The 21,705-nt window shown below is 51.4% G+C and overlaps 2 protein-coding genes across 3 annotated transcripts; both read right to left on the bottom strand.

The window, feature by feature from the left end:
* Positions 1 to 1,506: 1,506 nt before the first annotated feature.
* LOC115345731 lies at positions 1,507 to 5,688 on the bottom strand. Its single transcript, XM_030025036.2, has 6 exons — positions 5,643 to 5,688; positions 4,753 to 4,895; positions 4,101 to 4,263; positions 3,184 to 3,319; positions 2,456 to 2,688; positions 1,507 to 2,315 (listed from the first exon to the last, which is right to left on the bottom strand). Exons 1-6 carry the CDS (start codon positions 5,672 to 5,674, stop codon positions 2,186 to 2,188), a joined length of 837 nt encoding a protein of 278 aa, XP_029880896.2. The 5' UTR covers positions 5,675 to 5,688; the 3' UTR covers positions 1,507 to 2,185.
* Positions 5,689 to 8,272: 2,584 nt separating this feature from the next.
* On the bottom strand, positions 8,273 to 21,687 carry LOC115345727 (C-factor-like). 2 transcript variants are annotated; one of them, XM_041126034.1, is made up of 9 exons: positions 21,311 to 21,687; positions 12,663 to 13,475; positions 12,160 to 12,211; positions 11,741 to 11,928; positions 11,254 to 11,412; positions 10,777 to 10,896; positions 9,466 to 9,567; positions 9,070 to 9,239; positions 8,273 to 8,489 (listed from the first exon to the last, which is right to left on the bottom strand). In XM_041126034.1, coding segments are annotated over exons 2-9 (939 nt in total). In that variant the 5' UTR covers positions 12,810 to 13,475; positions 21,311 to 21,687; the 3' UTR covers positions 8,273 to 8,488. The 2 variants fall into 2 exon arrangements, with proteins under 2 accessions (XP_040981968.1, XP_029880889.1); XM_030025029.2 differs by lacking the exons at positions 8,273 to 8,489; positions 9,070 to 9,239; positions 9,466 to 9,567 and adding an exon at positions 10,295 to 10,496 and having other exon boundaries at positions 21,311 to 21,683.
* Between the last annotated feature and the right edge of the window lie 18 nt (positions 21,688 to 21,705).

The following is a 21,705-nucleotide window of genomic DNA, read 5'->3' as shown; positions in this document are numbered from 1 at the left end:
TAGAGCTATAGTAGTTTCAGCTAAGTCTGAATTATACAAGAGGTGCGTAATTAAGTAATTTTATGCCACTTTAAATGCGTGATACAAGAAGTTTGTGGCAATTCAGTTTAAAATATGGCAAATGGCACGAGGAGCTCCATGGGAAGCTGAGTGATGCTGTGGGAAGGACCTGGGCCAGGAGGTCCAGGTAACCCAGGATGTCCCCAGGGCACCTCATCCAACATCCCTGGGGTCCCACTGCCATCTCCCTGCCTGGCTGTGGTCCCTGCAGAGAAATCGTTCCCTGGCAGCATCGCTCAGGGAAGCCCAGGGCAGGCAGCATGGTTGGGCTGAGCCTCCTGGCTGGGCTCAGCCTTGCGGGGCTCCTTGGTTTGGGGTATCATCCTCCAAGCTCGTGTCTCCAGCGTTTGTGCTGACACTGAGGTCTGCCTCTGAACCCTTAGTTTTCACCCCAAACTGCCCCTCCAACTGCTTCTGTGACACTTTTAATCCTCCCCCCATTCTATTTTTGCCCTCCGATAGCCCAGCTGATGGGTTGTGTTGGTCAGTGCTGCCTACCCTTTCCACCTCTAGGCTTTTTGCTCCTGCCTGGTTTGGAAAGGAAACCTAATTTTCTGTCCTTTTAGCCTGTTTATGACCGGGTCTGCACCACAGAGGTGTGACTGGGTGGTACGAGATGGCCCAGGGTTGAAATTGGCCAAGAGAGATGGATCCAATGCCAGTCTGATCCCCTCTTCCTTTGCTCCTCACTGGGGCTTTCTCCTCCCTTGGAGAAGAAATGGCCTTACCTCTGGTGAGGATGGGAGGGCCAGGACTTTGTTCTCCCAGAGCCATCCTATCCCTGATTTTCTCTCCCTGCTGATGCTTGCCCGAAACACCCCAGATGCCCAAACAGGGACATCAAAATGGTCCTATGTGCCCTGTGTTGGAGCTATCCTGTGTACATCCCACTCGGCCAAGGTGGGAGGCATGGTTGAGGGTCCCATGTTCTTCATCCCTATGTTAAAACACAGCCTTTGTATTCATTAATCATGAAAGAAACACCTCTACATCACTCCCAATTTTACACCTTTGAGAAAGGGCTTTGGTGACTCCAGAGCTGCTTTTGCTGGTTTTGGCCCCAGCACAGGCTGGGCTCAGTGCTAGTGGAGAGGGAAGGACTTGGTGAGGGCAAGAGCTCCCTGCTCCATGTCCTGGGCAGCCTATGGACCCCTGGGGCCCACCCCACCACCTTCCTCCTCCCCATCCCTCCACACACCACAGGATATGCAGTGGGTGAGGCTTGGTGCCCCCAAGCCCTGCATGGACCCCAGGGCCCCCATGTGCCCATCGGGTCCCTCACCCTGCTCCATCAGCCCCTTGCTGAGTCCCAGAGCCCCTGTGGACATCTCTGCTCAGCCTGGAGCCCCCAGAGCCACATGTGCCCCATGGAAACGTACATGGCACTGAGACCCCACCCTGGCTCTGCACACCAGCTCGGAAGAGGGAGCAGAGCCACCCAGAAGAGAGGTGGAGACTGGATTTAATAGGAATATAGAAGAGACAGAGATGGGGGGGCCTGCCATCCCTGGGAGGGCTCAGGACCATGTTTACAGACTTCCCCATCATATTCACGTGTCCTCTGTTCTGCCAGAAGTCCAGATACCTTTCCCTTGGATCCCGGAGAGTCATCTGCTGCCCAATGCTGTGGCATTAAGGAGGAACAGTTTGGTTTTATTGCACTGGAAGGAAGGCACAGAAATGCTATGGGCTTAGTTCAGGCTGGATATTATGGGATCTGCTTCCTCTGGCGTTTCCATACTTTCTATGATGGGACACAGGACCCCGCACCTGAGGCAATGACAAGGTCCCATGTGCAGGCAGTCAGCCTGGGGATGGGTCGGGCAAAAGAAAAGACTTTGGACCAAGTAAGCATTGACCCACAGGGCAAGGTGTCTCGGTGTCTAGTTAGAAAGCACCAGAGGAATCCTTCACTCTTTGGCCACCCACAACTTTCTGCTCATCCAGAAATCCTACAGGGTCCAAGAGCTGGCCCATGGATGGCAGGGTGCCTCAGCCCAGGTGCCAACCTCCCAAGCCTGTTGTCCTTCCACGAGGGTGCCAGCACCCTTCCTCTGTGTGCTCCTGGTTGTGGAGGGAAGGGCACTGCAGGGGATGGGGAGACACCATCCATAGCTGGAGAGTTTTACCAGAATAACTGAGTCTCTTCGTAATTCCTCTGCTGATTCAGCTCTACTCTCCTGCTCCACTCTTCCCGACGCGTGTGGTAAGTCTCCAAGAGTTGCAGGGTGTAGTTTGCTCGCACAGAAAGCTGGCTGCAACAGCAAGAGAAAAGTGTCTCTCACCTTCTGGCTGAGACCCTCCTGCCTTCCCACTGCCTTCAACTTGGAGGCAACTTGGGGCTGCCTGGCATGAGGGTCTAAGCCAGGTCATGGGAAAGGGGACGATGCCGTACCCAGCCCCAGAGCTCCGGAGTTGGAGTCCTTCACGCCTCGGACAGGTGCTTCTGCTCAAGTTTCCTGGGCTGAGGTTGGTGAACATGTTCAGTTTGTGTAGCCCCTGCAGACTCTCCAGCTTCTTCTTCACCGTGGCTCTGTGTAGGAAGGGAGCAGTCCTCTCCTCTTTCCCAATCGATGGCAGTGGGGACCATGGCCAAATCTCTGTCAATGTTTCCTGAGACCACCTAGCCTGCATTGGTGCCAGAGGATGATTTTTAGGAGGCTTCTCACCTCCCTCAGGTGCTCTGAACATTCAGCAGTGGAGATGCCAGTGGCTACAGGGTCTGTGCAGCCCTCCAGCATGTTCTGCTCCACCCTCAGAAACCCCTATGGGACAAACCGCCCTGGGCAGGGACCTGCAGCAGTAGCAGAGGAACCAGGAGAATCACCCCAGCACAGCCCTCAGGGTTGGGGGGGGACATCTGTTCCCCACTGGCCCCACACTCTTATGCTGACCTCACTCATGATGAGGTAAATGAGGGGAGGGAATGGCAGTTTTTCAGAGCAGGAACCGTGAGATTAAATCCTTCAGCAGGTCAGAGCACACAAACCACGAAGATGGCTTGGTTGGAGGAGTTGGAGGCCCTGAGGGCACCAAGAGCCCTCAATGACCCTGTCCAGTATCCCATGGGACCTCCACCCATATCCCATTTTAGCCCCTCCTGGAGCTGATCCAAACCCTGACCTGAGGACTGGTTTCCTGGTGTGATGGAGACATCCTCTTTTCATTTCTGAAAACGGGAAGTGTGGTTTGAGGTCTGACACTGAGAGTTTGCTTGTGCTTGCTGTCCTTTTCCACCACCTGAATTCTTGGCAGAAAGCTGAAAATAGCCAAGAGGGTGAGCTGATATGGGTACGGGATGAGGCTGTTCTTCATCTTGTGCTCACGAGTAGCTCAGTGCCAGCCTCTGCAGCAGATGTCAGTTCTGAGGGAGGGTTGGGTGTATTTGGCTACTTGGTTTCGTGTCAACAGTGGAGGAAGAAAACCTTGAGTTGTAGCACTCACATGAGCTGTAACACACACACGTGGTCCCCATCTTGAGGGAACAATGAGAACAACAGTGACTTTTGCAATAACCACAGCCTGGAGGGACCGTGACCCTCCTCCTGTGAACTGCACTGTGGTGGTCACACACTAAAGGCTGTATTTTGGGGGCAGCCAGTGCAGGAGAAGGAGGAAGTGTTTGAGGGAGAAAAGCAAAGCTGTTGATTAGCTCTCTCTGGCACTCCTCCTGTGCCAGACAACCTGCCCTGACCACCAGATTTGGAATTAAATCAGAGTCCTCCAGCTGACTGAATGCAAGGTAGAAAACAGTGAACACAGACACTGCTCTGTCTTGCTGGGGGAAGATGTTCTGAATTTCATTTTTCTTTGAAAAGCGGCATCATTTATGCTGAAATAAGAGGAGGTTCATAGACATCAAAAAGGAAGGAGAAACATTTCCTCAGTTCCTGGAGTAATTCTTCACACAAATATCAGTCACCATGACAAACCTGAACAATCCTTCAGAGACAATACCAACACTGCATACAAAGGGAACAACTCATTCAAGAAATCAAAGAACACAGGGTCACCCTCCTCCATTTGTCCATGAGGCTCACCTGCCAGGTGACCTTCTTCCTTTGCCTTCCTGCCCCTTTCCCTTCTTCAGGCCAGATAGCGTGGACGGAGACCAAGACTGCCTTCCTCGAGAAAGGAGACGTTCAGTAGGAGGACTCTCTGGAACTATCCAAGAGGAAGACTCTTCAGAGCACATCTTTGGGGCTATTTAACAAGAATGACATGCAGATCAGCTCCAGCATCTGATAAAACAATCCAATTCCCTTGACATCATCATCTCAAAGAGGTCTTGCTCTCTAGGAGGACTTTGGCACAGCATATCAGCCTCTTAAAACTCATCTCCAGGCAATTTTTCTCCCCACATTCAAGTGCACAGGATCTGTGGGAGAGGTAGACCCCTCTACCCTTGGCAGCTCAAGGCAGAACTTCCTAAAATGAAGGAGCTACTCGCAATATATACCAGGGCACAGAGCCCTGGGGGAAAGTGTGTTGCCATGAGGTCTTCTTCCATAGTGAGTAACTTGAGCTTGTGTACAGTGAGACACAAGAGATGCAGTCTTCCCTCCCAGAGCACCACGTTTTGGCCTTGGCTTCAACCACCTACTGCTGATGACTAAAGGAACACCCACATACAAGCACTCGTGCCCACACACACACACACACGGCTCTCTCACAAGTCAAATGTGACATTACCACCAGTCTTAATTTGCTTATCACCCTCTTCTTCCTCCTTCTCCTTCTTCTCTTCCTCCTCCTCCCTGTCTTCTGTGGCCTTCAGAGGTCCTACAGAGGGACATTCCAGGGCTTCTTTCTCAGAGGGAAGTGTAAAATCAAACCTCGAAATGAGAAGATGCCGGATTGAAGAAAGGGCTACCACATTCCCTTTGCATCTTCCATCAACAATGCAGTCATGGAGACACTTGAGAAGGTCTCTCAAGCTGCTGCTTTCCAAAGCAGAGAGCTGTGTTAGGAAACAGTCACACAATCAAGATGTCCGTGGCTTGGGAGCACATGAGAGGTCCCATCAGTCTGCTTCAGGGCTTCCCAATCCTAACTGAAAAACTTGACTCCCTCACTGAAGGCCATCTCTCATCTCCTCTTCCTGTTCATGCACATGGAGAACAGACTACTCTCTCTTTAACCAACTGGCCAATGTTAGCTTGAATTCTAACCCTTCCCTGCAGCTCTCTTGCAGACCTTCTCAGGCTCATGTCAGGGCATAACCACCATCCCCATGGCCATTAAGCACACTAACGAGCAGCCCCAGACTCAGGTCAGAACTCTGAAGAACCCCACTCAAGTACAGGAGGGGAAATCACTCCTCCTGTCCCCCAGGGACTCAGGAACCAGGCATTTAGGGGCACTTGGGGCCCTCAAGTCTCACCAAAGGCATGGCTCTGTGGCAAACACAGGACTTGTATGAATCTGGTACCCACTCAAGGACACTTTTCCTGTACAATCCATGTTTAGGAAATTCTGGGATCTTTCCATTTTGAAATTGCACCCAGAAGAAAGAGATGGATCAGGCGAAACCTTATGGAAAATGTTGCCTCAGTTCCTCAACCAATGAGAAGCAAACTTACTGTGGCAACAAGAAGACACTGCCAGGACCCATGTGAAAATCAAGACTTTCTCTGCCTGATACCACCAGATGTCTCCTCCCTGAGGTCTGAAACAGAGACAGATATGTGAGAGCATTCAAGGGACATTTTTACCTTGCTTATAAAGTTGTCTTCTTCTCAGAGAAGACATGGCCACTCAGACATACTATAACGAAGTTTTCTTTGGCTAATATGAGCCCCTCAGCTTTTCAGGAAGAAGCTGCACAGCTCAGAGTTGGCAAGGAGCAATAACACTGCCACATGTTGCCCCATGCAAGCTGCCATCTCTCAGGTTCACAACAGGAATATGGGGAACTGAAGCTGCTGCGCCAGCATCCCAAACGTGGTCCAAGAAGTTGATTCAAAAGCAGTAAGGTCACCCCAGGACTGTTAACATGCAGGGGAACTAAACCTTATCTTTCTGTGAGGGCTGAAGTAGGATGGGACATGTAATGGGCATGTCCCCATGTCTTGGCACTCTTTCCATAGACAGTTTCTACTTTTGTACCCATCAAAGCCCCACCATTATCGTTTCTACGACAGAAAGTGGGATGCTGGGCTAGGTAGAGCCTTGATCTAACTCTAGGTGACTCTTCCTGGATTCTCTATGTCAACTATACCACTGCGTAGGAGAGCAGGACACTACAGAGTTGGCACTGCTGTAGACCATGACCGCCCCAGTGGCTGGGAGGGTCCTGACAGGCCACCAGAAATCAGGTCAGTCATCCTTTGACAGGTGTCCGGAAGGATGAGGTATAGCACAGGGAAGGGATCAACTCACACTGAGAAGGGCTTCCAGCAGCTTTCCAGTGCCATCCACAGTGAGGAGAAAGTCATCAAAAAATCTCATAGTGACTTCCCTGTTTCTTATGGAAAGAATGCCGATGGACTTGAAGACAAAGTCTGTGTCCTGTCTTTTAGAGGTGGCCCGAAAGAATGATGTCACAGTCTCATATACACAACATTGCACTGTTGTAAAAGGTAGTTGGGCACACACGGAGAGCTCCTCACACCTCAGAGGGACGACTGTTACATCAGCTAGAGAACAGAAAAAGAGGAACAAAATCATCTCTGCAGCAGGACAGCATAGGCTCCAAGAAGGTGTCAGCAGCTTCAGGCAGGACACTGCTACAGAGCAGTCTGTTGAATCTCATGCCAGCAGCTCCTAAGAGTGCCTGGGGGATGAACACTGTGTGGGAGGGCAGGGGAGACAGGTGCAGATCCCACGACAAAGTCCATGGCGCTCGGCCACAAGTGTGCCCACACCCAGTGCACTCCCACTAAGTCTGTGCCAGACTCATGGAGAAGCCATGGAGGAGCAAAATGCAAGGACTGCACAGCAGCATACTTCTGTCCCCCTGCCCCTCATACCCAGACACCCACCTGATGTTTCAATCACATGGAAGATGGGGTCACGTGAAAAAGAAGAGCCCCTCCAAACACAGACCCAAGCTCTTCCTACCCCACAGCATCATCCATGTCACACTGCAGCCGCATTGAGCAGAAGCCATGGCAGATCTGGCCATCCATGAGTCCTTCCACAAACTCTTGTCCTCATCTTTGGTTCTGGTGTGTCTACAAGTGACTTGTACCCACTTTGCTCTAGAAGGAGCCTGTAAGAGCCAGTAGGAACTCCGGCCGTTTCCCTTACAAGTAGATAGGCAGCACCATAAAGGCAGACCATGAGCCAGTAGGAACTCCGGCCGTTTCCCTTACAAGTAGATAGGCAGCACCATAAAGGCAGACCATGAGCTTTATCTCAGTTTCATCAGAAATATCAGATCCAATAAATTAGTCTGAAAGCAGTAGTCCTAACATTCCTAACCATGAATGATATGGAGCCAAGCGTGAAAGCAATTAAAGAAGACATCCTCCAGCTGAAGGCATATCATGAAAAAAGGACACCCAATGGGTCTTTCCAAGAAATTGCTCTTTGGTGGCCTGTTCAGCTTGAACAAGCTGAGGCTGTTCTCAGGACACCTTTAGGCATTCAGTCACGCCTTAACAGTGGTTAGCATACGCCTCAAGGGTGGTGCAAGGGCAGGCAAATGTTCTAATCCATCTTCTTACCAGGAACATCTTCTTCAGCGTAGCTGAGGTTACATTCATCTGCAACCACCTTGGACATATGAAACATGGGTCTCCGAACAATCGAAACCTCGCTGTTCACAGTGTGCATGTAGTCTTTAAGAACATAGAATGTCCCGATTCCTAACGGTCGGACACCCTGAGAACAGTGGAGGTAAAAAGAAGGAACAATCATAAGTATCCAATGACTGCCAGAGCATGGGGATGCTGCCTTGTGCATTGCCCACCCTGAGCCTACAAAGGCCAGGATGGGACACTGAGGAAGCTTTGGAGAGAAAGCATGTACTCCAGGTCTTTTTTGCTCTTTCTCCTCTGCTCTGCAGAAGAAAGCTTTTGGGAAAAGTGACAACAGAGCTGACATCCCTCCCCTAGATAAAATGGGAAGGGTTTCCAACAAACCCTTAAAGAGGCACCAGGGTATGGTCTTCCCATTCTGGCACTGGAGATGAGAGAAGACCCAGAAAGTGCTTAACACTTTCTTCTACTTCATCTGGACTTTCATTTTTATCACAGGTGCCAGAGAAGCTGGTCTGTGCCATGTTTGTTGACAGCAGTGTCCTACCAGGCGACTGCTTCTGCTTTCAGAGTGGGGAAGTGATGGCACTTGGTGGCACAGCATTGTCCGGACAAGGCAAGCCCTCAGGGTTTCACAAGGGGAGGAAGAGGATGCAAGACCCACCCTATCCTGTGCCAAGTGCTGTCTAATGCATTCCGACACGCTGTCCCAAATCATAAGGATCTCTGGAAAGCAAGCGAAAGATGTGTCATGCTCCAAGTTAGCAAGCTCACAACCCTTCAGCACACTCTTACCCAAGGAGATGATGAGTGAGATTAAATGTATTGCCACCCCAATTGAAAACATGTAAGGTGCTCCACAAGACAGGAGATGTAGAATAGATGTACACACCAGCGAGAGGATGGTGTAGTGTCCACAGAGGGCTCGGAGGCTCAGGGGACCCCATGTATCTCCCCTGCAGGGACCACTGTCAGCCCTCTGTGCTCATCGACTCTGCATGGCCACTGTGGCTGGGAGCTCCGTGTGGGCAATCCCCTTTGCAAGGCAGGAAGCAACCCTTGGTGCCAGGGGCTTTGACCTGGGGAGTGGGCAGCAAGGCAAGGGCAGAGGAAGGTCCTCAGGAAGAGGACCTGGGAATCCTGGCTGCCAAAATGATCCCTAAGCCAGGGAGGGATGATCAGACAGGGCTCTTGTTGTACCCATCAGCCATGTCCAGTCTTCCCCCAAAAGCCCCTGTGTTTCTACAGCTACTTTCATAGTTAATACTGTCTATAACATTCAGAAAATAACTTCTGCAAGCCTCACCACTGGAGGTGAGATTCTTGAGTGTTGGAAATGCATCCGGCCACAGGTTTTCCATCTTTGTCCCCTCGTCCGTCTGGGTTAACTCCTGTAGCAGGAGGGTGAGAAGGAAACGTCTCCTCCACGATCTCCACCTCCTTCTTTGGCTTCACCAAAGGGTCTCCAGCACCATCCTGGCATGCAATGTCACACTGTGACCCCAGATCATGTCACAGAGGGGCTGCAAGACCTCTCTGACTCCCCGTTAACCCCCGCAGATTCTGCCAGATTTTGCCCTACGAGAGGGAAGGGTGGTGTGGTGGGTGGTGTGGAGTGCTATCCCCACCTCACAGCCCAGTCCCCAGGGAGAATGGGGGGGCATTGAGAGCCATGGGGGGGTGGTCCCAGACAGGGGCTCACCTTGTGCACTCCAGATGAACTGTTCAGCTCATTGGTCCCAGCTGGAGAGGCTGTGCCACCGTTGCTGGCGTGGGGGCTGTGCACACAGCGGTGTTCCGGCTCCTGGGATAAGGACAAGGCTCAGAGATAGATGCACACAGCAGCATCCTCAGTCCTGGGACACTGGTGGGGGTCTTTATGGGTTTTCCCTTTATGTGAGAGAGCAGCAGGAATGCATGTAGCTCTGCCTGGGGATGAGTGATGAGCCAACTGGGAGCTTATGGGTCAGGATTAAGGAAAAGACTGGGATGGGTATCATTGTAGTGGGTGTCTGCTGTAGGCTGCCTGATCAGGAGGAACAAGTGCATGAGGCCTTCTACAGACAGCTAGAAGTAGCCTCATGTTTGCAGGTCCTGGTCTTCATGGGGTATTTTAACCACCCTGATATCTGCTGGAGGGACAACGCAGCAGGACATAAGCAACCCAGGAGGTTCCCAGAGGGCATTGGTGATAACTTCCTGACACATGTGATAGAGGAGCCAAGGAGGAGCTGTGCTCTGCTGGCCCTTGTTCTTACAAACAAGGAAGGGTTCACTGGGAGCAGCGACTGATGCATCAGAAGGTTGTGCTGCCATTCAAAGGGAGAGCTGTGGGATGAGTCCCTCTGTGCCCAGGGACAAAGCCCTACCAGGATGATGGCCAGACCCCCAGTCAAAGGACATCAGACATTCAGACCAGCTTAGCTCAATTATATTGAGAAATAATTCTAAGAAGTTGACTCAAAGCACTAGTAAAGACTCTCACAGTGATAGTTAAAGGGAGACCAAGAGAAAGGCTCAAACAGTGCTACTTATTGTTTACACACAAATTTATTAAGACACAGGCACAACTTGGTGCAGCAGCAAAGGGACCTGCTGTCAGGATCCTGGGCTGACATCTCACCAGGGCACAACCTTCCCCTCCCAGTCCAGGAAGGTCCCAGTCTCCTTCTCGGAGAGGGAGGAGAGCACCTTCAGCATCCCTCGCACGCTCTCATCCACTCTCACAGGGGGCTGCAGGGGCACAAGGAGAAACACAGCCACGTGTCAAAGACCTGGCTAAGGTCTGCCCTGGAGTAGATCATTGCTCAGGGCTTGGGGTTCTCTGGAGTGAGTGAGGAGAGGCCAGCATAGGGCAAGAAGAGTTCCCCGTCTCTCCTTCCCTCATACACCTCCAGCTCAGGGTATCTGCCAAAGAATTCCCCCAGAGCCCAGCATGTCTGGGACTGTTCAATCCACAGCAAGCTCTGCATTCGCAAATAAAAAGTTCTTCCAGACCAAAAAGCTCTCTTACCTTTTGTGATCCTGAGCCCCCCATGTTGGTTTGCACCCAGCCAGGGTGGAGAGCAGCGCAGAGGATGCCATGCTCCCGGTACCCCAGGGACTGGCACTTGGTCAGCATGTTCAGAGCAGCCTGTGGGGAAATGCGGCAGGGATGGTGGTGGGAGGGAAAGGGTGGCTGCAAGGGGACATGTCCGGACCCCGCGGCTGGGGCAGGGAAGGGCGGGTGGAGCCAGTTCCCCAGGGCACATAGTGCTGCTGCACTATCCCCATGCAGACGCCCAGCCCAGCCGAGGGCCCATCCCAGCACATCCCTCTGAGGTGGGACCCAGGGCCAGGCACAGGAATGTTCCTGGGAGGGACCCAGTGACTGACGGGAGCACAGTCACAGTGCAGAGAGGTGCAGGGACTGAGGGGGAGGTTGGAAGGCATGCGAGATCATTTGGAGAGGAAAGTGTCTGGGCTTACACCTGGTGCAGTGTGGCAATACCTTGCTGCAGCGGTATGAGACAACTTGTCCATAATTCCATAAAAAGACTTCCTCAATGGAGCCTGCAGAGCTGGACATGTTGATGATGGCTGCCTTGCTGCAGTTCAGTGCTGAGCCCGGGCTCCCCTGGGCAGCCTTCTTCAGCAAGGGCAGGAACGCCTGTGAGAAGAGAGGAGATAGGGCCATGCACAGAGGTGGCACAGGGACAAGGGCCAGCTCCTTCCCCAGCAGGCAACATTGGCGCCAGCACCGGAGCATCTTCCCTCCTCTTCGCGCTGCCCCAGCCCCCCAGGCTCCAGGTCCTGAGCTCCAGCTCACAGCTCCATGAGCTTCTTGTTGAGTGAGAGTCCATCAGCACTGGAGCGGAGCCAGGACCCTCTCCCAGCAGCCCTTCGTGCCCCCCGGGACGACCCAGCTCAGGAAGCCAGGGCCACGGGAAGAGATGCTCCCCAGAGCTGCGCTGCAGTTCCAGGGTTGATGGTCTCACCTGGCCCAGCAACAGGGGCCCAACTGTGTTGGTGGTGTAAATCTGGGTCATGTTCTCCAGCGTCTCGTTATCAAGTGAGCTCGCCTTTGCAATTCCAGCGTTGTTGATGAGGAGGTTCAGCCCTGAGCCCCCCAGGTGCTCCCCAACTCTGGCTGCAGCTGCCTTGATGCTGGCGGGGTCAGTGACTTCTGCAGAGCCAACAAAGGGCAGGTCAGTGCCCACACCCCTGTGGTGACTTGGAGGCCCTTGTGTCCCCCCAGGGACGTGGCCTCGGGGCTGGCCATGGGCAGGAGGGATGGCAGTGCCCAGTGTCCCGTCGGCACAGCTCCCTCATGGCACAGGGCTCCCTGGGTGTGCGCAGCGCCCGGGCACTCTCCAGGCGAACCAGGGCAAGGGACTCCCCACCTCAGGGCACCTACCGAGTGGGATGATGACCAGGTTGGGGTGCTTGGAGGCCAAATTCTGTAACTCCTGCAAGAGAGGGGACTGTGTGGGCACGGCGAGGCTGGACTGGCTGCACAGAGGCTCAGCCTTTCCCAGGCAAAGCCCGTGTCACTTTGTCTCTGTCCTGCACCACCTCATGCCCAGCACCCTGCTCCGGCTGCCCTGCTCCCGATGGATGGGGCTCCGTGCCTCTTGCATGCACCACGTGCCACTGCTTCACATCCCACCCTGCCGTGGCAGACACAAGCCCTTTGCCTCAAGCCCTTGAGTAGATGGGAAGCAGCAAGTTGCCACTTTTGTCCCAGAGGAGCCCTGTGCCCTCTACACATCCCATGAACAGCTCATCTCAGGGGTGTCCCAACATGGCTGCCCTGTCCTGCAGGACTTGGGGTGCCCGGCTGCAGCCCCCTGTGCTCCGACCTGCTGCCCTGTCCCTTTGTCCCCCAGCACAACCCACTGCGTCCCAGCCCAGCCTCACCTGCACTCGCTGTCCCTTGGGGTCCCGACAAGCTGCAAAGACCCATGCGGGTGGGCTTGGCATCCCCAGGAACTGCCGCACAAGCTCCAGGCCAATTCCCCGGTTGGCCCCAGTCACCAGAAGGGAGCGGACATGAAGCTCTCCCATATTGCTTCTCCTTCCTCTGCTTCAGCTTGCATTGTTTGCTCAGCTCCTTAATGCTTCTTTATAGCATGTTCCACAGCCACCCCACCCACTCAGGGCTCGCACAAAGGCTTGGCTCCAGGTACAACCTCTCCATCTCTTCAAAGTCTACGACATAGGTCCTGGCTGGGAGCCAGCCCTTGTTACCAAAGGGCAAAAGTCAGTTGGCTTTTTCAGGCAAACTCCGCTAACCTTAGGAAATCTGGCCCCATAATCCAGGAGGTACCAGCCAGCCTGGCCAGGAGAGGCTGTTGTGGGTGAGGAGGGAACAGCATGTGGGAGGGATGCAGGATGCCCCATGGCTTAGGTGGGCTTTACAGCTTCACAAGCGTCCTGTGGGCTAGATGGGCTTTCCACATCGTACCAGATTGTGCCTCAGATGTCCATGAGCAGATGTTCTCCGCCTTGCTCTTGCCTCTTCCAAGCCACTGCCCATTCACTGATTGTCCTGTGAGAGACCTGTGGACTGGAGCAAGCCCAGCATGGTCTACTGGCAGAATGAATTGGACCCTACACAGCTTGCACATCACATCTCTGTTGGTCATGAACTCCATCCCTTGGGGTGCAGTCTGAAGTTAAGTGGTCTCTCTGCCCAGAGCCATGGATGACTTGGGTGCCCAGGATGTTCTTCTGCAAAGAGAAATGCTTTGGTCAAAGCCCCATTCTCCACACTGCCCATAGGCATGGGGCACTGACAGTTCTGTGCTATCACCACTGAAGCCTGGTGCTACTCAGTACCTCAAGTGAGGCATTCCAGGTTTGCAGGGCTGGGACTGGTGTGCGTGCACATCATGTGTTCCCACTCCACTGCAAGTGAAAACACATCCCCAGAAACCTCTTGCCAACCCCTCGCTTTCAAGCGCTGAGTCCCAGAGCCATTGCACAGGCTCCTTGGCAGTAATGGAGACACTGACGCTGCTGACGTGTCACCTTCTCCCCCGGGATGCCTTGGCAGTAGCGTTAACCAGAGCTGCTTCCTCCCAGCTGCAGTGCCAAATGAGCCCTCGTGCTCCAGCAGCAGCTAGTTTCCTCCTCTTCGCTCCTGTCTGTTTTCTGAGGCTCAGCTGGCATATGCCGCGAGGCAGCAAGGTCCTCCCCACAGACCTGGGATGAGCCTGCCCACGGCACCCTCCCCATCCCCGTCGAGGGGATGCAGCTTGGGGCTGCAGTAAGAATGCCCATTTGATGGTCCAGCTCTGCCATCCCCTCATTCCTACACTTGCTTCTGACTTGGTCCTGCTCCGAGACTGCAGCACCCTCACCCTCATATCGCCGCTGCATTCACCTTCTCCCTCCAAAAAACCTACTTTAAAGTATGGACGTGCCAACGTTTGGTCCCAGGGATCCATCTGCACCTCAGGCCAGTCGCATGGTCACCACAGTGCCACCAAAACAGGCAGTCCTGCCCTGCCTCACTCACCTCCCCATCTCATATTTGGGCAGCTGACTCGAGGGCTCAATCACGGACCTGACCCATGCTCTGGCTGCCTCTAGTTGCAACGGAGGGGAGGATGCTGCCACCAGCCCCACTCAAAGAAGGGACAAAGCCCTATTACAGTGGCAGCATCCACTGTCTCTTCTGCGTCTCCACGTGGCATGGTCCAGCTGCACGAGGGATCGAGCCTTCCATCCCTACCTGCCTTCACCAGGCTCTCCCCCAGGCCATGGCTCCAGCAACCACAGTACATATGAATCCCGCACAGGACAGGTGAGTGGTTTTTGTCAAATCAGCACAGACCACACCTAGATCTGGACATCATGTCTTTGAGAAATATTCTCATTGATAGCAATCAGTTCTTTCCCAGATATGTTAAAAATGCATTGAATGTATATAAAGCATGTTCCTTTTCCAAAAGGCATATTTACCAAATAGCAGTTTTTTAAGGACATTTTCTGCAAGTAGAGACAGGCCACAAATCACAGGGGAAAACTTCTCTGATTTGTTTTTGCTAGGCTCTTAACACAGAAATTTGCAGTTTCTGCTGTGGTGGTGTTGAAATACCATCACCATGTACCTGTCAGAGAGAGAACTGAATTTTGCACATCCCATCACAGCATCTCAGCGTGAGATACTAAATCCCTTCGATACTCATGCTCTGCCAGCAGGATCTGGCACACACGTCTCTCTCCAGCTCTAAGGGACTTTGTGATTCCCCCTGTACCCTGGAACATGCAGGCTGGCGACAGCCCCAGCCTTCCTCTGCTCCCATAGCAAGCAGATATGCATTTGCTTTCACATCCTTGGAGTAAAATGTACCATTTTGTTTGCTCGGTGTAAATCCTGAGATAAAGCCCAGAGCACGTGACAGAAATGCACACAAACACACTGCGCTTTCTGGCATGACAAATGAAAAATCATCTTAGTTGGCAGGCCATAGTCAATGTTTCCCCTTCTGGACCCTGTGGAAAATGTTCCCTGCTAACATATTTGTTTAGTTCCTCTGCTGTTCCTCATAAGACTTTGCATACAGGTACAATATCAGCACATTAAGCACTCACACATTTCATTCACTTGGACAACCTCATGGCAACCAAGGCTGGGGTTTTACCCTTCTCCCTTCTACTGCCTGTAGCTTTTCTTTTGTGGCAATGGCCCTTTTTGTGGTCCCATGGTACTTTCTGCACCAGCATCCCATGAACTGCTGTTGCTTCGATGGCCATTTAGTACTGTGCTGTCCAGCTTCTAGGTGAAATATTCCTCTGCAGGAACACAATAGCAGCAATCTGCTCCTTTTCTCCCGTGCATTTGCAGCTTGTATTTGGGACCTGATCACAGATCTTCCCCCTTCCTGGACCCTGCCAAGTCTCAGCCTCTCCTTAAGCTCTACCCATTTCTTTTTACTTTCCATTTTCTTTCCTGAGGCCAGTCAGACCTCCTTCTGCTTCTCTGATTCTCCACATTGGGTTGAGAGACTTCTTTTGCCTTGCAAATTCCTACCACTTATCAACTGTACAAAGCTTTGGGTCTTCCAGCTGTCTGTCTCAGACTGAGGACCCTGACAATTGTCCCCACGTCAACACACCTCCCAGATCACAGGACTGGCTTTCTGGCTCCAATGGGTCATTTCAATAGCCTTTTCTATTTTCTTACTTTTTAATGACCACAGACCACAACTATACTTGCCGATATATGCCATTTGCACGCGAGCTCTGCCCCTCCAGACTCCCACGGTTTTCTTCTTCTAGGCGGAGGATGAGGCCGTCACCCACAGTCTGTTAGAAACCTCCACAGTGCCTCAGAACCAGAGAGCATCAGAAACAAAAAAATTAACCTTTTAAATCTCCTATTTTTGCTGTGTCACCACATTTTTGTAGCCTTCCTCTGTTTTGGAGTCATAACTTTATAATGTTGACTTTGCTCTGGGGCCCCATGCTGCACTGGTGATCATTACAGTTTAACCAAGTGCTGCTTCTCCAGGAGTCAGAGTCCAACCTGGTGTGAAGAGGCAGACGAAAAAGCAACCAGCCTTGCCTGGCTCGCAACCCAGCTTCTTCACAAGTGCTGCTGCTGTCCCCAAGCCTCTGGAAGGGACCTCAAACCAGCTCCTAAGAAGGGATTCCTTTGCTCTGAAACGTTCTTGCATGGTCTACACCTTAAGCTGAGCACTCCTCTCCCATAACCCCTCAGATAGCTGTATTTCATGTATGGATGCTTTCTATCTCGCCACACTAGGAAGACTCAGAGCCAGTTTTCTAAGAGGCGGTCATACCTCCTCTGCTATCAGTTGCCAAAAGCTCAGGTGTGCTCATGCTCACCTAGATGTTTGCACAAAGAGCAATGACAGTGCTGCTTACAGAAGTATGGAGAGACATGCTTTTCTTTGCTAGCCAAGGGAGTGGGTGCATGGCACAATTATCTTCAGTACATTTGATCTACCATGTAAGTAAGAATAAACGTGTTACTATTTATCAAGCCTACTTGCTCCATGATGTATTCAGGGCTGTTTTGGGCCATGTCATCGCATATTAGTCACTTGCTGAAGAATCAATAGATAGTGAATGAATGAACTGCTAATCAAGGGGTGGGGTGAGACCTACCAAGCCCTGTAACTGTTTGAAGCTGGGCGGGTCATGTTCACCCTCTGTGACTCATTTTCTTTTTTGCTGAAGAGGACTAGTGACACCCCCTTGTGAAGGGGATCATGCAGACACTGAGGGTGAGAGCCTGAGCTTAAATGCAGCTCCCAAGCGAGGTGAGGAAGTCCCAAGTAAGGCTTCTTATGGCCCTTTTTCATAGCTTTGCTGTTTTCCCAGCAGACCGATCCACGTTACACCTGCATTATATCAGAGCTGGATTTGAGCCCAGGAACCCAAACGTCTGGCAGCAGGGAAAGATGCAAAGCACTCGGGACTCTGGCATAGCAAACTGTGTCTTAACATGAGAAGAAACCAAAGCTGAGGCAGGTTTCCAAGCAGCCCCTGCCCAGTGCAGAGGACAGCTACAGGAACTGCTGGGTTTCTTAAGATCCAGATCAATTTGTGGGGAACCATATGCCACTTGTGGCTACTTCAGGCAGGGAATAAAGACTTTGTTCCTTTTCCAAGCTCATGGTGGGTTCTCTGGTTCAGTAGCTCCAGAGAATCCCACCAAAGCCTCTGAGTCAGGGGTTTCCTCTAAGCAAAGCATTTCTGAAGAGCTCAAACCAGCTCATTGGAAATAGCAGGCACAGAGGCTTAGATGGAAGGTGGGGGCTGGATGATAAGTGCTGACGGGAGTCAAACACAATGCTGAGGAGGCACAAAGTACAGAAAACACCTTCACTCCCCGCATTCCTGCACCAGACCCAGGCACAAGTGGGTAGAGCAGGATGGGGGGACCCTCTACTTGTGGCAGAGAGCACACTCGAGCAGGGTGGAGGGGCACAGCCACCTCCTGCCCAGAAAAGCCATCCCCATCACAGCTGAGCTGGTGGTGGAAGCCTGCTCAAGCCCCACCGCACTGCTGATCAGGCAGTGGGATGAGAGAAGGAGAAACAAACAAGCCCTTTGCTTCCCCTTCTGACCTGACAGTTTAAAAAATGTTGACCAATGTACTTTTCATAGTCCGAGTGTAGATGGAGCACAATCGATTTGGATTGAGTTTCAGAGCCCGTGAGCTTGATTCAGTTGCCCAAAGACAGGCACTGACTCAATGACCATGGAATTCTTGTAAAGTACTGGACTGTACTGGTCCCATTTTAGGACTGTCAGGAAAGGTACATGGAGAAAGCACAGAGAGAGGGGCTTCCCTGCAAAGTCTCTGTCTATTAGCATCTCTCTAATGCTAAGAGGTGTGCAACAAGCTCTGGCTACGTCACTGCACACTGGTTTCACAGGAACTGACTTCTCATTGCAAGGAAGGAGAAACAAAACCAAAGGTGGTTTGGGTCCTTTCAACTCTGCCCTAGGCTTGCAGAGGCCACACCACCATGTTCCTTGCAGGAGTTCCCCCATGCAGCCTGAGAAGTCTCCTGGACACAGCTGCCATCAGGTCCAGAGACGAGTGGTATCGAGGATAACAGGAGAGTCCACTGCAACTGCAGAGCCTTGAACCTGTGCAGAGACCTCAGCAAAGGGGATTTTTTTCCAAGTAAATCTCCCAGAAGAGGATTTAAAATGCTCAGACTTTCCACACAACCTCACTTGGGCCACAGTATTTGGACCCAGTGTCAGCTAGGGGCCTCGGACTGGGTTCAGAAGCACTTTTCTGGGGATATTCCTCTCCTGAGAGCAGTCAAGATAGCTCAGCTACCTGTGTGCAGCAGTGCTGGCAGCACTAGCAGTTGACCTCAGGGACAGAGCCACATTGTTGGGACACATGGGGACACCACAGATCCCCACTGGCCTCACTTCTGAAACCCTCTGGGGGCGGTGGGCTGGGTTATCCTTCCTTCTTCGGCATGATGCCCTGAAGAGGGACCTCAGAACCACCAAGCAGCACAGATTTGCACTCCCACTATTATATTTGCTAACAGCAATGTCTGAGAATGGGCTGTCATACATGACGTGGAGATATGCCCCATCTCAGAAACACTAAGGCACAGGCTAAATGACCAGCTTGTGAGTGGCTTGGTTTGACATCCATGTGTTGGAGTGAGAGAAGGAGGCAGGGCTAAAAAGAGCACTATATCACCTGATGGGTGGAAACAGTGCTGGGGAAAAAAAAAACCCAACAAGTTCTTTCCAGCCCCTCTTCTTTGTTAAAGCCAAAATATACAACCTTCCTCCTAAAACTGTGTTACCTACAAGCCCCCAGCAGCTGCTCTGTGATGAAGGCCCAGCCTCTCAACTGGTAAAACCTGGACATTTGACTAACACCCTAAGAAACACACCAGTATAAGACACACGAAAAATTCTTAAGCCTGCAGTGGGACTTGTTCCTCCATAGGGAACATCTCAGCTTCATGTCCTGTTTCTGAGGGATGCAGCAGGACAGGATGTTAGTTGGGAGGGTCAGGTGGACCATGCTGCTGCATGGACAGGTTTTAGAGAGTGCCCACCAAGGTTAGGTGGGGGCTGAGGGCAGGTGGAACATGCTCATATTTATACACTCAAGTGCTCCAAAATTCAGTAAGATCAGGATCAGACTTTACCAGGCAGCAGGAAGTTACCAAGGCCTGTTTTAGAGAACCTAAAGCACTTTGGTAAGCTTTTTTTTGTTGTTGCATTTCTCTTTATTACCTTCTGGAAGCCTCACAATATTTAACTAACAAGGTTTTCCAAAAAATCGATAATCCCCTATTTTGGACATGGGGAAGTGAAGTCTAAAAGTGGGTCAAGCAATGTCCGTATTGGGAAGTATCCAACTACAGATGCTTAGAGCTTGTCTTTTTAGACGGTTCACATTTGTATTCAGAATAGGCTCCCACTGACCTCAGCTGTGGCTGCACATTAATTGTTTCTACACAGCAGATCACAAGGGATTGCCGTTTCCAGGGCTTTTTGAAGTGAGCACCTAGGAAGAGTTGGTTAATGTAGTTTGCCTGCAGTGTGCAGGATCTGTGTGGAATAGGTGGCCAAACCCCCCATTCCTCAGCGTGGTTCACCACGACTGTTTGTTTGTACCCCTCTGTCCTCATTTGTTACCACTCACTCATTCCCCCCCACAGTGGGATGGGGGAGAGACTTGGGGAAAAAAAGTAAAACTCGTGGGTTGAGATAAGAACAGTTTAAGAGAACAGAAAGGAATGAAATAATAATAATGATACTACTACAATAATAATAATAATTAGAATATACAAAACAAGTAATGCACAATGCAATTGCTCACCACTTGCCGACCGATGCCCAGTTAGTTCCCAAGCAGCGATCCACCCCCCCCAGGCCAACTCCCCCCGGTTTATATACTGGACATTACATCACATGGTATGGAATACCCCTTTGGCCAGTTTGGGTCAGCTGTCCTGGCTGTGTCCCCTCCCAACTTCTTGTGCCCCTCCAGCCTTCTTGCTGGCTGGGCATGAGAAGCTAAATCCAAAACACAACATTGTACCAGTTACTAGGAAGAAAATTAACTCTATCCCAACCAAAACCAGGACAGGTACGTATCCACCAATCTTTGCAACAGATGGAGCAGTACTTCTGGTGACAAGTCACCTAACTGATGGCCTGAACACAGAACATGGCAGGAAAAGGAGAATGGGTCCTTTAATTCAAATATATGCTATAAGGAGGGTTTCTGCTTCTTAGCATTTATTGGCATAATCAAAGATTTATTCCTAGTAAATTCCATTTCCTGTATCACTGTTCAACACCAAAAGGTTCTCAAAGCATTTTTATATCCCAAGGCAAACTAGGGAGCAGAGGCTCAGCTGTGTAGTTGAGCTACGGCACAGCAAGATAAAGGTAGCACAAATCACCCGATGCTATCACCAGATTGATATCATTATTTATTTTCTGATGTATTTATTGGTATCAGAGGTGTTTTGTCTAGTGTTTGTCAAACAAGGATGAAAATAAGCAACAAAAATAATGATGCTTATATAAATCAGAGTTGCTCAGTCATTACTTCACTGTTGAGCTCCTGGTTATGTGCTCACCATAATGGGATTTTAATGTCATTTGCACATCTGGTTTTCCATGTAACAGCTGAAAATAAAACATTGACACCCACCTCCAGGCTGGCAGCAGAGCTGGTACTTGCAGGTCCCCTCCAGACACAGTCCTCCAGCTGACACTGATGGTCTATTTTCTGTTTTCCCTTTCCCCTCATGCCCCATTTTCCCATCCCTAGATGCCACCAAACCTTTTTCTTGCTTTACTCCTGTCCACACCTTTGGTCCAGCTTTGAACCAGGTACCTGACACCCATCAACAACAAGAAACACCCACCCACCCATCCATCCACCCACCCATCCATCCATCCATCCATCCATCCATCCATCCATCCATCCATCCATCCATCCATCCATCCATCCATCCATCCATCCATCCATCCATCCATCCATCCATCCATCCATCCATCCCCCCACACCACAGCCTACTTACCCAATTTATTGCATCTGATCGTCACAGAAAGAGCCAAATCAGGTGCATTTCTGGGCAGGCAATAAAAACAGCTGTGAAGGATTTGGTACCTCCCAGATAAATTGGGTCAATGCTGGGATTTAGGGTTGTGTCCCCCCTTCTGTCCCCATCCCAGCCCCTATCTAGGGGAAAAAATAGCATTGCTGTGCTGAAGACACCACCCCAGAAATGCTGTAAGCCTTCTCCCCTGCATCCCAGCCTTGGGAAGAGATGGGGGTCCCCTTTAGCCCTCCCCCTCCCTCCCAAAGCATCGCTCCGGGAGCCGACCCTCCTCCCCGCGGGGCAGGCGGGGACCCCGGCATGGGGATGCCCTTGGTGTCTTTGTACTGAATATTAGATGGGAAAGAAAAAAAAAA

The sequence above is a fragment of the Aquila chrysaetos genome, chromosome 9, assembly GCF_900496995.4.
Source record: "Aquila chrysaetos chrysaetos chromosome 9, bAquChr1.4, whole genome shotgun sequence".
In the NCBI taxonomy this organism is placed as follows: domain Eukaryota; kingdom Metazoa; phylum Chordata; class Aves; order Accipitriformes; family Accipitridae; genus Aquila; species Aquila chrysaetos.
This window is presented reverse-complemented; position numbering and strand designations above follow the sequence as displayed.

Bases quoted from the DNA above. Each gene is read 5' to 3' on its own strand.
- LOC115345731 (XM_030025036.2), bottom strand. From the start codon at position 5,674: ATGGGTCCTGGCAGTGTCTTCTTGTTGCCACA. The intron at 2,689-3,183 runs GTCAGGGTTTGG...GCACCAATGCAG, and splicing joins ACCAGGAAACCAGTCCTCAG to GCTAGGTGGTCTCAGGAAAC. The intron at 2,316-2,455 runs GTACGGCATCGT...TTGCTGTTGCAG, and splicing joins CTCCGGAGCTCTGGGGCTGG to CCAGCTTTCTGTGCGAGCAA.
- LOC115345727 (XM_041126034.1), bottom strand. From the start codon at position 12,809: ATGGGAGAGCTTCATGTCCGCTCCCTTCTGGTGACTGGGGCCAACCGG. The intron at 11,413-11,740 runs GTGAGACCATCA...CTCTTCTCACAG, and splicing joins GGCCCCTGTTGCTGGGCCAG to GCGTTCCTGCCCTTGCTGAA. The intron at 9,568-10,776 runs GTAAGAGAGCTT...TCCTTATCCCAG, and splicing joins GGGGCTCAGGATCACAAAAG to GAGCCGGAACACCGCTGTGT.